Source organism: Hylobates moloch, unplaced genomic scaffold, assembly GCF_009828535.3.
Source record: "Hylobates moloch isolate HMO894 unplaced genomic scaffold, HMol_V3 SCAFFOLD_5, whole genome shotgun sequence".
In the NCBI taxonomy this organism is placed as follows: domain Eukaryota; kingdom Metazoa; phylum Chordata; class Mammalia; order Primates; family Hylobatidae; genus Hylobates; species Hylobates moloch.
Genome location: NW_026652280.1, coordinates 32,868,924 through 32,883,862, shown reverse-complemented (window position 1 = coordinate 32,883,862; position 14,939 = coordinate 32,868,924). Strand labels below are relative to the sequence as shown.

Here is a 14,939-nt window from a genome sequence, read left to right as displayed (position 1 = left end):
AAAAAAAAAAAAAAAAAGGCAACGCCCAGGTCTCAGAGATGACCCTCCAATAGTAACCTTAGGTTCCGTCATTGTTTGCTTGATTGTCTGACATTTTACAATTGTCATAATGAAACATTTGAACATCTTATAGCTGTCACCAAAACTCATCTTAGAGACGAAATGGTCCTCTTTGAAAAAATATCTTTGGAAGGTAGAAGGTGAGCAGAGACCCAGCCTCAGCAGGAGACCAAGCAAACAGAGAATGATTCAGTAGCTCCAAAGAGAGAAATGGGGAGATGGAGAGAGGAGAAAAGGAAGGCCAAGAGGGAAGAGGTGGAAGAGAGAGGCCAGAGAGGTAGGGTAAGGCCAAGGTCATGAGGAGTGTCCACACCAGAAACGTGGCCGGTGGCTGGGCTGTCTCTTTTTCAGGATGTCTGAAGTGGTCTCAATCCCTTTCCCACTTCTTCCCACCACACTCTGGGACACACTACACCATCACAGATATTAAGGAAAGGGCTGCATCTAATATCTGGATGGTCAACAAATACAAAACAGAAACATGCCCAAAAGCAGGAGTCTGAAGGCAGTGGGGTCATGGAAACACCAGTCCCTGGGAATTTGCAGAAATCACGGGGAAGACTTTGGGCTTTTCCAAGATGCAGATCTGGGGACTCCAAGCAATGTTAACTACATTTCATGGGGCAAACAAGCTCAAGCCAGGTATTTTGCACATAAATGCAAACAACTTTTGATACAATTCTGTCTTAAATACACTCAAGGAGATTGGCATTGAATGAAGTTTTTTTCTTTACAAATGGGTAATTAGTGGGCTCAGATGCCTTCAGTGTGACTTTGGACCTTGATAGGGCTTTGCTTAGAGAAAGGCAGGTCTACATAGCCATGGGATCTGCTTCCAGTTATGAGTGCATCTCAAACCCACCTGTCCCAGGCAGCTCCAGCCCTCAAGGCAGGTAGCTCCTGCCCTCAGGGGCCCTCTGTCCTCCTGCTGAAGCTCCAGAATCCTCTCTCCACGTCGTTGTACACCTTTGTACACTGTCAATTCAGCATGCCACTCAACTTGATCTTGATCTGGGCTCTAAGCTCCTGCTGTGAGCCCACCTACTCCCTGGGTCAGATGGCTACTCCTGGCAGCCACCCACAGGTCTCCTGATTCTCATGTGCCCCCAACACTGCCCAAAGGTGTGCCCAGGGTGGCCATGGGCTCTTCACAATACCTGGCAGCTCCCCACATTGGGCTGTGCTGCTGTCAGCCCAGTGCGGCCCAATCCCCATAAACACACACAAAAACACACATGCACGCACACGCGCACGCACACACACACACACACACACAGCCACAGCCAAAGAGTCTTTGCTAGATGAACCATTTGACTGGTTTTATTAGATAGAAACTGAGGGCCGTTCAAACATAGTGACAGATACAAAGTACCCTGATGATGTTTTTGGGCATAGCATCACAGTCATCACTTCAGAATCACTACTCAAGGACAGCCACACACAAGCTGGAATTATGCTACAGGAGTTTGTATAAACCACTGCTCCCAGAACAAAATTTGCATAAAAATAAGATCAGGCCTGCAGCCCCCATGTCCCCAAACTGTCTTTGAATGGCGCAGCTTTTCTCTCCAGGGCCAGGGTAGGGAGAAAATCAGCAGAGCAAGCAAGGGGCTTTTCATATAGATGGTGTTTCTCCACATCCCAGCAAAGTACGTCTCAGGCCTCCCTTCTCTTCTCCATCGGGAAAGGCTCCACGGAGCGCGATGCAGTGTGACTTGGCTCTTTGAGAGGAAAGCAAGGGAGGGAAGGGGCTGAGGAAGGGAGGCATGCCACGTGGCCGCTTTTTCTTCACATGCAGGAGGCCACTCAGAAATGAGCCGGTGCACCAGCCACTCAGAGAGAGATCGGGCTGCCTTCATGCAGGCTCCTGGGCAGGGCTGCCAGGAAACTGACACCAAGCCTGGGCTGAAGCCACTCCCAGGCACAGCCACAGGCACCTGGCTCCAGGGCAAAAGGTTTCCACAGCTCCTGTGCTGACTCCAGCGTCTGTCCTGGCTTTATTTGGAGAGGGAAGTGGCGGGGGATGGGTTCCAAACCGCACCATTGAACAACCCATTGTATGCTTATTGAGATACTGTTAATCTTTAAGAAAATACATAGACAAATGCATATATTTCAAAATTCAAACAATACTGTATTGAAGAAGAGTTATGGCTCTCTGATGGGGGGCGAGTCGGTTCCAGAAAGGGAAGCTGCAGGCCACCAAGACCCTGCCAGGTCCCTAAATTGTATGTGCAGAGTGTGGGAGCCCCACGGGGCACCAGCTGCCCCATAAAGTGATCTTGAGCAGAGGGACTTGCCCTGAAGCCAGCCACAGTGAGGGCCAGATGTCCCACTGGAGAAGAGTACAGGACAATGGGCTCAGGAGTCCAGGGTAGGCTGGCAGGAGCTGCCACTTGGGACCCCCCCCCCAAGCTGCCTCCCACATGGCCAGAGCAGCAGGGGGCCAGCACCACGGTCCCTGACCCCAGCTTACCCTGCTCTCCTGCTTTGCTCAGGCCTGTGGCCTTGGGTGACTCTGCCAGATACAACTGCCTCCCTTCTGTCCCACTAGGTTCAGCCACCCAAGGCTGCTGGTTCGGGTGCCCTGAGCTTGGCCCCCAAAGAGGAATGAATACGAACAGGTCCCTCCACACAGGTGCTGGGCAGGGCATGAGGCCGGGGTGAAGCCCAGGCCTAGAGCAGACTCCAGATCAGCCTAACAACTTCAGAGGGGAGAAAAAGGTGCCTTAGAGGGCTAGAGCGGGACACTGGCCACCATCCCCTGCCCTCCAGTCCCTCCCACCTTGAGGAAGACTGGGCACCCAAGAGGAGATGTCCGCCACCCACCATGGGTGCCCTGGGCACACCACACTATCTTTCTGAGCCTCGGCAAGGAGGGTTGCTACTCTCTGCCCTGTCCTCCTTGCAGGAACACAGCGAAGTCCAGTAAGAAAATGGATGGTGAAGGTGTGGAGAGAGTAAAAGTGTCACTTTCCCGCCAAAAATGGTTCTTAAATTCACCAAAAAACACCCAGGCCTGAGTCACTGCAGAGCCAGCACACCCCTAGCTGAAGTCACGACGCTCCTGCCCCACACAATAAAGACAACACAAGCAGAATCAGAGGTGCAGAAAGAGGATGACCAGCCACACCTTCACCCACACTGCAAAGTCCCTTAGAGGTGGGAAGGTGGAAGGGGCTTGTCCCCCCACCACCCGCCCTTTTTTCTTAGGAGAGAGGTAGCAGGAGAGTCTCCAATGTCAGGGGGGAAAATGTTAAGTTCAAAAGAGTGAGTTTGGCCGGGCGCGGTGGCCCACACCTATAATCCCAGCACTTTGGGAGGCCGAGGTGGGCGAATCACGAGGTCAGGAGTTCACAACCAGCCCGGCCAAAATGTTGGCCCCATCTCTACTAAAAATACCAAAAATTAGCTGGGCATAGTGGTGGGCACCTGTAATCCCAGCTACTCGGGAGGCTGAGGCAGGAGAATCACTTGAACCCGGGAGGTGGAGGTTGCCATGAGCCGAGATCACACCACTGCACTCCAGCCTGGGTGACAGAGTGAGACTCCATCTCAAAAAAAAAAAAAGAGTGAGTTTACCCATCTCACCTATCCTGCATCATCAGATCATCAACTGTTTCATTTATGTGAACTTCCAGGTCACTGAGCATTTATCTTTTAAGCACCAAGACTTTTGTGAAAGCATTTTAAGTGTTTGGGGATGGAAATAATTCTAAAGTGGATAAAACGCAGCCCTGCCTTCTTAGACAGTGTATTGAACAGTGTTGGAACGCTTTTTTACCTCTGCATGTCCTGGATGTCACAGGGTGAACTGAGCTGAAATGCTGTGTTGCTCCCAGGATTATTATAACATATTCTCCCTCTCTTCCCCACTAAAAGACCAGTGACCTCAGGCTACTTGATGGTTCCTGAGATACGTATTTAGTTTTGGTCTTTTTAAATTATTATTTTGAGACAGGGTCTGGCTCTGTCACCCAGGCTGGAGTGTAGTGGTATGATCTCAGCTCACTGCAACCTCTGCCTCCTGGGCTCAAGCCAGTCTCCCACCTCAACCTCGAGAGTAGCTGGGACTGACCACAGGTGTGCTTTTGTATTCTTTGTTGAGACAGGGTTTCGCCATGTTGCCCAGGCTGGTCGTCAACTCTTGAGCTCAAGCGATCTCCCGCCTCAGCCTCCCAAAATGCTGGGATTACAGATGTGCGCCACCATGTCTGGACATATTTTCTTATCCTTAATGTAGTTTTTTTTTTTTTTTTCCCAAAGACAAGCTGTCGTTGAACAAGTAAACTAGTTTTGGTCTTCTTAATGCCATCGCAATTTAGGCTATTAGCTGCCACTTCTTGCTTTATCTAGCACCTGTCATCATTCTCTTAGTTTGCTTTGTCATTAGAAACCAGAACCAAGTTCACTAGAACTGAATTTAAAATCAAAGCAAATGCCATGAGATATATGATGTTAGCAAAATGGTTGGCCATTGAACACATCTTTATAGCTTCTATTTTCAGGGGCTCAAAATTATTTTCCTTCAACTGAGTCCTCGGTTACCTGGGGGCTGAATGAATTTGCTGGGTTCGATCCTAGGAAGTGAGTTGTGTTTTCACCCTGCTTCAGTAAAACAGTAACCATTTCCACTTTTAATAAGTCTTTGAGATCTCCAGAGGTTCTTGTCAACTTTGTGGCTGAATGTGGAATTCTGAGCTCTCATGGGGGTTGAAGTTGCCCATGTTGCTGGGGGCATCTTTGGAGGAGGGAGAATAGATTGAGGCAGAAACCAGGTACTAACTCTCTGGTTTCAGCTCAAGCCTGTTCCAACGTATGATAGAAAAGGAAATGCATAAAGAAGTCAGGCTCGAACCCTAGCTCCTGGGCTCACGGCAGTCCTGGTGCTGTGGTGTGTTTCCTCATTGCTACCTTCCATGTTTGTGCACAGATGTGGAGGTGGGCAGAGGGCTGGGTCTCCATCAGAAAACCAGGCTTTCCCCCAGGTGGACCAGACAGGTCCTCCCCATGCTAGAGGGCCAAGTGTGTGGCACTCAGATCCTACCCAGCGCCGGTCACAAGGTGACCCTCACCCAGGCACAGGCTGAACCTATTGCTGCAGACCCACCAACCCCTTAGCTCAGATCACAAAATGCATCCTAATCTTAGGCACAGATAAATTCTTAATTCAGGCAGACTCTGAGGCTCCTAGCCCTGGGAGAAGAAATCTATGTTACTTTGCTTTAAAAATATGTCATAATGTTTATCTGAATGCTAAAATGTTCAGAAAAAGAAAAGTTGGTACCTTTAAGAAGTCTCACACCTGAATCAGACTGAGGGAAGGAAGGGTCCACAAACCCCCAACCAGGAAAAAGAACAGGGCAGCAGAACAGGGCCAATCTCATTAAAGAATCATCTAGAGCCATGAGCCTTCAAGTGCAGTCCCTGGACTGGCATCAGCATCACCTGGGAACTTGTTAGAGAGGCTCCACCCTGGCCTCATCAAATGAGACTCTGGGGTGGGGCCCATAATCAAGGAGCTCTCCAAGAGATTCTGAGGCAGGCTCCAATTTGAGAACTGCTGACCTAGAATAGTGGTTCTCAAGGCTGGCTGCACATTAGAAACATCTGGAGAATTTGTGAAATCCTAATATTCAGGTCACATCTCAGACCACCTGACTAAGAATGTCAAGGGATGGGGTTGCATGAATATTTCTTAAAGCCCTTCAGACGACTACAACGTACACCAAGGCATAGACTGCCTGCCTTAGGGTAATGACTCCCAATCATGTGAGATAGAACCACTTAATGAGATCTTTGAAAATAAGGGTACCAGGCCCTATCCCCAGGCCTGCTGAATCAGATTCTCTGGGAAGTTAAGGACCTGGCTTGGGGATTATTTTATAGAGACTTCCAGGTGATTCCTATGTACACACAAGGTTGCAAATGGCAATTCTAGAGAAAACAGAACTTTTACCCCAAAGCTGAGCAGATCACTTAGTTGAAGGAAATGAGAGATTTGTTGCCATGGGAACCATCTTCGACTGAAGAGAGAGTCACTGATTTCTGGCTTTTGTGGCCAACAGCTAAGTCATGGAAGTGTATGTTTTTGGTTTTGGTTTTTTTCCTTTGAAATAAAAAAAAAAAAAGATTCTCAGAAGAGACTGTGCAGGGGAAAATAAAGACTTCTAAAAGATCAGCAAGGCTATTGTCTCTCAGGACATGCTGGCCATGACGGTGGAGCCCAGGTGGCAGAGCAAGGCCAGCTCTGCACTCTCCCTCAGCAAAGGGGTCAAGGTCTCAGGAAGCCAGGGTCCAACGACCAGCCCAGAACAACTGCCCAAGGCAAAAACAAAAACAAAAATCAGATTTCTGCTTTAGGGACACCCGAAACAGTTAATGTCATTTGAGAGCTGCTTGCACCTAAGTGATTCTAAGAAGTCTTTGGTATACTATGCTAAGTGAAATAAGCCAGTCATCAGAAAGACAAATATTATATGATTCTACTTATATGAGGGACCTAGAGCAGTAAAATTCATAGAGAAAGAAAGTAGAATGGCGATTGCCAGGGGCTGGGGAAGGGGGAAGTGAAGACTTGTCATTTAATGGGTTTAAAGTTTTCGTTTTGCAAGATGAGAAGAGTTCCAGAGACAGAATATACAACAGTGTGAATGTACTTATCATTACTGAACTGTACACTTAAAAATGGTTAAGATGATAAATTCTATGTTATGTGTATTTTACCATAATTGCAAATGAAAAAGAAATCTTTGTTCGTGTTAAAGCAAAACCAATTTTGTAAATGTTAGATTCCCGAGCACTTGATTTTTGTTGCTAGGTACATAGTAGGTTATATATTATATTTGTATGTACAGAAAAGGCAGAAGTTGGGTTGTGTGCCAAATTCTTCTTTTCATTATTTTCCTACTCAAGGCTCCAGTCTGAATTTCAAGCCATACATGGCCACTCAACTGGCGGCAACTTCTGAACCACAAGCAGTTGTATGTTCAGGGAACAGATAGGGCCTCACACATGCTGATTCCCAGGCGCCACCTCTTCCCCCAGGTTCTCAGTCCATAGTTTTAACAAGCACCCAGGTGATTCTGATGCAGGCCATCAGAAGGCCATCCTACAGGGCATCCTAATAAACCCATGTGATCTTCAAAGGTTAGACTGTAGATCTATACTGTAGATCTATCCAGTCTACCCTTTGAAGATCACACTGTAGATCTATCCAGTCTACCCTTTGAAGATCACACTGGTTTATTAGGATGCCCTGTAGGATGGAATCAGCCTCCACAGACTGGCCTCGTTTGACTAGACCTCTAAACAATAGACCAAGGCACACCTGGCCACTGGTGCACCCCTCACCTGGCCTCACCTGACCCCTGAGCCACAGTTAGCCTCTTCCCAGAGGGTGCTCTGATTACAGGGAGGAGACTAGGTCAGGGCGTATGTTGAGCTCAGAGAAGCAGCACCTTTTCTCCCCCAGGCAACAACCCCATGCTCCTGGCCTTCCCCTGGGCATCTGGAGCAGACATCCTGCAAAGCTCAGCTCACCTGTTTCCCAGCCAAAGCATTCAGCATGTTCCTCTAGTTTTTGAAACACCGTTGATAAATCCCTCTTACATTGCTTCCTAGGCTGCACCTCAGCCACAGTGATGTAAGATCCTGACATGTTTGTGTGGCTTTGAGGAAGGGAAGAAGTAGAGAAGAAGAAACACAGAAAATGTCTCTCCTTTCATTTAAACTAGAGGAAAAAGGATTGGCTAGCCAGCAAAAAGCAGATGAGCAGGATTATAACGAGGGAAGACAAAAAGAGGCTAGCCGAGCCCATAAGCCCCCACTAGACAGACATTTCAGCCTCCTGAGCCCCGAGCTCCCCCGGACAGGCAGGAGGAGTCTCTGCCTTCCTGGGATGTGCTAGGTAGAAAAAAATCAATAGAGGACTCTCTTCAGCTGACAATTTCCCCAAGGTGTTACTCGGTTTATTAGTGGGGTCTCCTGAACTGCTGGAGTCCCCCAGGAACCAGAGACCTCATTACTGTAGTAAACACATGTTGAGTAGCCATGGCATGTGCTTCCCTGCCAGTGCTGGCAGTACAAAATGAGCTTAGATATTGTGTCTTCCCTTGGGGAGAAGGCAAACCTTCTATCAAGGACACACAGGCCCTTATGCTGTGTGCTGTGAGGATGTCCTAACGGAGTCGGTGATGGTTGCAGCAGAAGCACAGAGGAGACAGTGCCCAGCCCAGGTCTCTAGAGGGGAGGATGCAGAGGGCCATTACCTGACTTCTGCAAAAGCGGCCAGATAAAAGGAAGGAGAGAGGAACTTAGGAGTGTGAGGGCCATTCCGGGTGTTTGAAGAGAGTGTGAAAAGGTGCCTGGAATAGTATGGGATAGGGCAGGGAGGTGGCAGGAGGATCTCTGGGAAGGTGTGTAAGCCAGCTTGGGACACTGACTGCATGACTTGGTAAAGAACCTGAAGTTTATGGTACAGGCAGGCAATGGGCCCCACAAAAGGTATTTTTGGAAGGTTATTCTCTGAAAGCAGAAAGATCCATCAGAAGGGTCTGGCTTAGGGCAGTAGCAGAGGGGTTGCAGAGAGGGAATGACTTAAAGGGATGTTTATGAGTTGGAATTGACAAGATACGGTGAACAAATAGACATAAAGAGTGAAGGAGAAGGAAGAGGCAAAGGTGATCCAAGTTTTGGGCCAAGGCAACCTGTGCTTGCTAGTGTCTAGTTTGTGCTGGGCACTGTGCTAGGCATTGTGCAACACTATTTCACTTGGCTTTGCAACAGCTGTTGAGGTTGGTATCCTGTCCTCATTTCAGATGATGAGTCCAGAGCCTCCAGGGGCTTCCGGAGCTCCCCCAAGTTCACACAGCTATGAAGTAGTAGGAGGAGACTCTGAGTTCAGATTGTTCTTTTAACTATACCAGTTGAGGACATGTTGAGGTCTGAGATGCTGTGCAGACACAGACATGCAGGAAGCCACGGTGAGCATGCCTCCAATGCTCCTAGGGACGACTGGCCTGCAGGTAGAGGGCTTAAGATGCCAGGGCAGGAGACACTTAAGGCTGTGAATAGATGAGATTTCTGCAGGAATGCTCCTAGGAAGAGAAGAGAACCCTGAGGAAGCTTCATGGAAGATGAATCCACAAAGGAACCTGAGAAGGGGCATTCAGAGGGACAGGAGGAAAGTCAGGGAAGAACAGTTAGAAAACAGAAGAGGAGAGGACTTTAGAAAGACCAGAGAGACTGGGCACAGTGGCTCACACCTGTAATCCCAGCACTTTGGGAGGCCAAGGCAGGAGGATTGCTTGAGCTCAGGAGTTCGAGACTAGCCTCGTCAACATAGCAAAACCCCGTTTCTACAAAAAAAAAAAAATTTCAAATTAGCTGGGAGTAATGGCACGTGCCTGTGGTCCTAGCTACTTGGGAGGCTGAGGTGGGAGGATCACTTGAACCCAGGTGTCGAGGCTGCAGTGAGCCATATTTACATCACCACACTCTAGCCTGGGTGACAGAGGGAGACTCTCTCAAACAAACAAACAAAAAAGACCAGAGAGGCTAACCTTGTCAAATGTTACACGGATGTCAAGGGTGCTATCTGAGAAGTATTCGCTGCTTTGCTGGTTACACTTTTTATGCTGCCAACCTTCAGAATTCGGAATTGACTTTGGTCATCCCCTCCTCCTCCTCCTCTCCCAGATAACTGTCCCTGAGACTGGATTTGACAGTGTTCAGCACAACCAGCTCCCACGTGTTTGTGGGATTCTTCATTTATCATCTGTACACACACACATACCAGACCACAAACTCTCAGAGGGCAGGGACGACGTTTTGTTCATCACTAGTTCCCCGGCACCTGGCACCATGCCTGGCACAACATGAGCACTCAATAAATATAATTTATTCACCAATTCACTCACTAAATTGGCCAGCACTCCACTCTGCCTCAATTGTTTCTAAGCACTGCTCTGCTTCCTCCCTGCTCTCAGCAAAGTCAAGGGCGATGAGCACATGCTGTCTCTGGGCACCAGGTGATTAGTGGGTAGAGCTGCCGCAGCAGCGTTGCTGAAATGGTCTCAGAGGCTGCCTCTGACCTTGAGCCACCTTTTTTTGTGCTTGGCTAAGCACTGAGTCATTTACTTGTTTTTGTTGCCTTTCAAGCCTGGAGCAGTGGATTTAGCACAAAGGAAGACATGATGGTTGTTTTGTTTACGGGGAATCGATTTCCCTTAAATAATAATTCAATGGGTAGTCTGCACTGCATAGTGGCGTGGTGACAGCGCTGTGGAGGAACATGGCAGAAGCCTTCCAGAGTCAACACCAGATCTCTCTGAGCCTTTGAAAAAATGTTTTTCTTATAAACACTGGCTGCAGGAGAAAAACTATATCCTGAAAGTCAGGAGACTGGTGAGTCCCAGTTGAGCCACAAGCTGGCCATGTAGCCCTGGGCAAGTCATTCGTGTTGTCACTTAACATGTGCTATTTCTGGGCATCTTTCCTCACCTTAAAAATGTGACGATGGCCTCAGTTCCCCTCCAATGCCACTGTGGGTAAGTCGCTACTGCTGTAGGGGGCAGGGTTAGGGAGAGGTACCTATAAGCACAGACTGCTTCCTGGTCGATGACAGCCTCCTAGAGCATTTGTCCCTGGAGGAGGGCCCCGTAATATCCTGCAGGGGCATCTTGGTCGGGATCCCTCATGTTCTGGTGTCACTGTCTGGGAAGGTAAGACAGAGGTTTGGAGCACAGACTTTGGGGCTCTACAGATCTGGGTGCAGTTCCCTCCATTGGGTGCCTGACCAAGGGCAAGTCCTGGAATTGCTCTAAGCCTCGGTCTCCTCATCTGTACAATGGGAGCCTCCTTACCCAAAGGGGTCTCGTGATGATTACAGGAGATAATATAGGAAAAGTGCTTAACGTAGGGCCTGGCACAGAATGAGAGCATGATAAATGCTAGCTATTATAATAAGAAATATTAATTATGGCTTAGATCCATTCATCATGAATGTCCCCCCAAAATAAGGAGATTGTACAGACCCTGAAGATTTTACAAAGCTTCTAGTTGTAGAGATGAGGAAACTGAGACATTGAGGGAGAGGAAGGACTGGCCCTAAGACCCACAGGCAGGAATATTGCCAGCAGCCAGGTGTCCCAACTCCTCTGTGGGCTGGATCTCAATGCTCCAATCCCCAGCTCCTACGAGGGCCCTGGCTGGGGCAGATTCCAACCTGCAACACCCTCGGCTGTGGGAATCCTGAGGTCTGTGTCACCAGGGAGCCTCCCCCAAACACTGCCCGCCCATCTGGAACATAAGTAGTACCCAGAGGGCTTCCAGTAGAGGGCTCTGTCCACAGCAGGCACTCAGCAGAGCCCCAGGCATGACTTGACCCAGGTCACATCTTTGCTCTGGGCCTGTTTCCTTAAGTGGAACAAAATGGTCTTTAAGAAACTTCTAGTTTTTATATTCCACGGTTTCGAGAACTGGGTTCAATTAACCATGCAGTGGCTAGAAATCTCAGTTAACTGGAATCTTTCCCAGAAATTCCCTCCCTGGGAGAAACAGGCAGAGCTCAAGAAAGTAATAACCATCCACTGTCCTTTGCAGTTCTTCCCGGTTTAGCAGGTGTTTGGGATCATTTCATCCCCTTGGCTACTCCCCTACATTCCTGACCAGCAGACTGAGGCTCAGAGCCACCTGAGGTTTTCCCAATCAGGACCAGAGCTCAGAATGCAGGTGAGAGTCAGCATTGAGAACAGTGTTGTGCACAGGGCACAGGTTCCACAACAACCCACCCACAGGAACACAAGCCAAGACACAAAAGTTTGGCCAAAAACAGAGCCCTGGATCAGGAGCCTGGAGGCCTGGGATAAAGCCTGCGCTCTCTTGTCCCTGACTGGCTCAGCTGGGGGGCCTGTCGAGTGAGGTGATTGGATAGCAGATCCCACTCCCTGACAGACTCTTACAGCTCTTAACCCTCCCGGAACACCCAGCATGTGGGACTGGGCCTACAGTCTCTGGGCCCTGCACCCCCAGAAGACACAGATAATGCCTTTGTTTATCCCTGTGTCTTCCTAAGTCCAACCACAGACCAAAGCAGAATAGGCTTTCCAGAAATGTTTAAGGGGAGGAAGAAAAGAGGAAGGGAGGGAAGGAGAAAGGGGAGGAGGTAGGGAGAAAGGAAGGAAGGAGGGAGACAGGTTGCCAGGCAGGTAGGCTGAAGTCCTCCTCCCAGCACTAACATCGTATGATTCCACAAAGCTAAGTTCTAAGGCAGTTAGTTCACCAACAGTGTCTCGACACCATCCCATTTATGGTGGAAACACCACAGGGAGAAGCAAAGGGAATTAATTTCAGATGTGAAATGACATGTGAACCCCTCCCTGCCTAAGCCCGGCTGACTGCCCCAAGCCCAGGCCCTGGGGTCCGCTGTGAGAAGTCCCGCCTTCACAGCAGAAGCTTCCGTGATGCTGGTGTCGGAGGCCACAACTCGCTTCTCTCTGCTAAGCTCACCGCCTAACATGTCAGTGCTTTCCATCCCAGAGCCTATGGTTCCGACTGAGGAACACGATACAGCAGGATCCTGCAGGATTCAGAGACATGAGAGGAAGAGGTCTTTATAAATAACTCCTGGTTTAAATGGAGCTGAAAATAGGGAGACAAAAGAGACAGCCAATTGCTAAGCACTTATTGAGTCAATAACATTGGCTTGGAAGCCATAGTGCAAGTGGCTGGTTTGGTTTATTTCCTTCTCATCAAAAGAGCTATCGCAGGATTGAACCTGGGGGCACCAAGACTGCGTGTGTGTCTGAGGATGTGTCTGAAAGGATGTGGTGCTTCTCAGATGATGACATCTTGACTAAGACATAACCCAGGCCTTGCGTTAGATCTCTCGGTGTCACAGAAGAACCTGTCGGGTGGTGTGGCTTGGCTATTAAGTCCCTGGACCTCTTGAGATCACTTTCTTCACTGGAAGGTCTAGTCACTGGGTTGGCTTCTAAGCTCTGAGATTTAGATAGCAATTCACAGCTAAGTCCTCGATATAAAACTCAGGAACCAAAAGTGTGAATAAAATCTTGACTGTGCTCAAGTGTCCTGTGAAGTGTCCTGTCTCCACTCTCGATTCCATTCTCTGTAGGGCCTTCCTTCAGCTGCAACAAGGGCCTGCAGTTTGTGCTCTCTCTCAGATATCAAAATTGGGTGGAAATGTGCTTTATTCACTTGCCATCCCCTGGGCCCCGATCTTGGGGTGTGGCCCAGCAGCATGCTAGCCAGGGCAGGTGGAGGCACGGGGCGGACGCACCGGTGGGGGCCAGGCCAGGAGGCTCAGCACAGAGCTGACTCTGCCCCGGTTCCTAACCCTACCTCCCCACCCCAGGATCCAAGTACAGAGGTGAACTACGGAGGGAGAGACAGCCTGAACGCCAGGCCCCCACGCTGCCCGGTTCGGGGCTCCCAGTTCCACCGGGAGGGACAGCAGGAGAGGAGACGCCGCTTGCCGGGCAGCCATCAGCAGCAGCTGCAGGTGCCCGTGTGCACGCGGAGGATGCCTCGGCTGTGCAAGTGCAGGAAGTTGAAGATCTCGGAGGGCATGGCGTGGAAGCCGGGACGCGGCTTGACGTTGTCATAGTAGTGGTGAGTGATGTAGAGGCCCGAGGGGTTCATGGGGAAGGCCCAGAAGCCGAAGAGGTGCACCTCCTCACAGAGCTCCAGCGCCGCAGTGACCAGAATGAGGCCGGTGCTGATGCGCTTGGCGCGCACCCCCAGGCTGAGCCAGTAGCGCGACACGTTGACCAGGTACTGCGGGTGGAAGTAGTAGACAGCTTGCTGCGACTCGAAGTCGTCCAGCACGTACTTGACGCGGATGGACACGTCGGTGTTGCGCGTGTTGTAGAAGGCAGGCAGCAGCACCGACGCGTTCTCGTACACCTGCAGCACGCGGTAGAACGGCCGCCGCCACTTCTCCAGCTTGTGGAACCTAAGCAGGGCGCGAGTGAGAGGTGAGCGCCCACTCCTCCGTGCCCCCAGGCCCCTCGCTTCCCCACCCTTGTACCCTGGGGCTTTGCAAAGGACGGAAGGGACTCATAAGGCCACCTGCCTCCTGACACCTCACGCACCTGTGCAGATGAAGGTGAGACCTCTCTCAGGGGCAGCTGAGTTTTTGTAAGTGGGTGCAGGAGAGGGCAGTTAGGATCCAAAGGGACAGATATCCAGGGTGTGGCTGCAGGGGGCAGGGCAATGCTGAATCCAAAAGGATGAGGGTGGCCCGAGGGAGGCTCAGCAGGGAAGTGGCTGTGGGAGTGGAGGCTTGCTCTAGAGGCCTCATACCATTCACCTGTACTGTCATCCCCAAGCTCCCCAGGGACAAACCCCAAATGCAGCTGCCTGTCCTGGCTCAGACGCTTCCTCTCCTGCAGCCTCCGTTTCTCTCACACACACTAGTGTGTTGTTATTTTTAGAGACACGGTCTTGCTCTGTCATCCAGGCTGGAGTGCAGTGGTGCAATCATAGCTCTATGCAGCCTCAAAATCCTGGGCTCAAGCAATCCCCCCACCTTAGCCTTTTGAGTAGCTGAGACTGCAGGTATGCACCACACACTTGCCTATTTTTTAAAATTTTTTGTAGAGACCAGGGACTAGCTATGTTGCCCAAGTTGGTCTCGAACTCCTGGCCGCAAGCCACACTCTGGCCTCAGCCTCCCAAAGCGCTGTGGTTATAGGTATGAGCCACCACGCCTGGCCCCATTTCTTTACATTAAGCAGCCTTCCCTCTTGGGCCCTCTCTCACGTCTCTGAGCACTCCTTCACTCGGTGACTTTGCTGTCTCTTCCCGCCCCTTAAATAGCTGTTCCCTGGGCATCTGATCCAATTCAACGACCCCCT

At 50.0% G+C, this 14,939-nt stretch overlaps 1 protein-coding gene across 5 annotated transcripts in view; it reads right to left on the bottom strand.

Moving 5' to 3' along the window:
• Window positions 1-29: 29 nt before the first annotated feature.
• The window catches only part of ST8SIA5 (ST8 alpha-N-acetyl-neuraminide alpha-2,8-sialyltransferase 5), a 91,610-nt gene continuing 76,700 nt past the window's right edge, over window positions 30-14,939 (bottom strand). For all 5 annotated transcript variants that reach the window (XM_032152391.2, XM_032152392.2, XM_032152394.3 and 2 more), the window contains one exon: window positions 30-14,035. In XM_032152391.2, coding sequence (XP_032008282.1) covers window positions 13,567-14,035 — 469 coding nt within the window. In that variant the 3' untranslated portion in view covers window positions 30-13,566. The remainder of the gene's footprint in view (window positions 14,036-14,939) is intronic.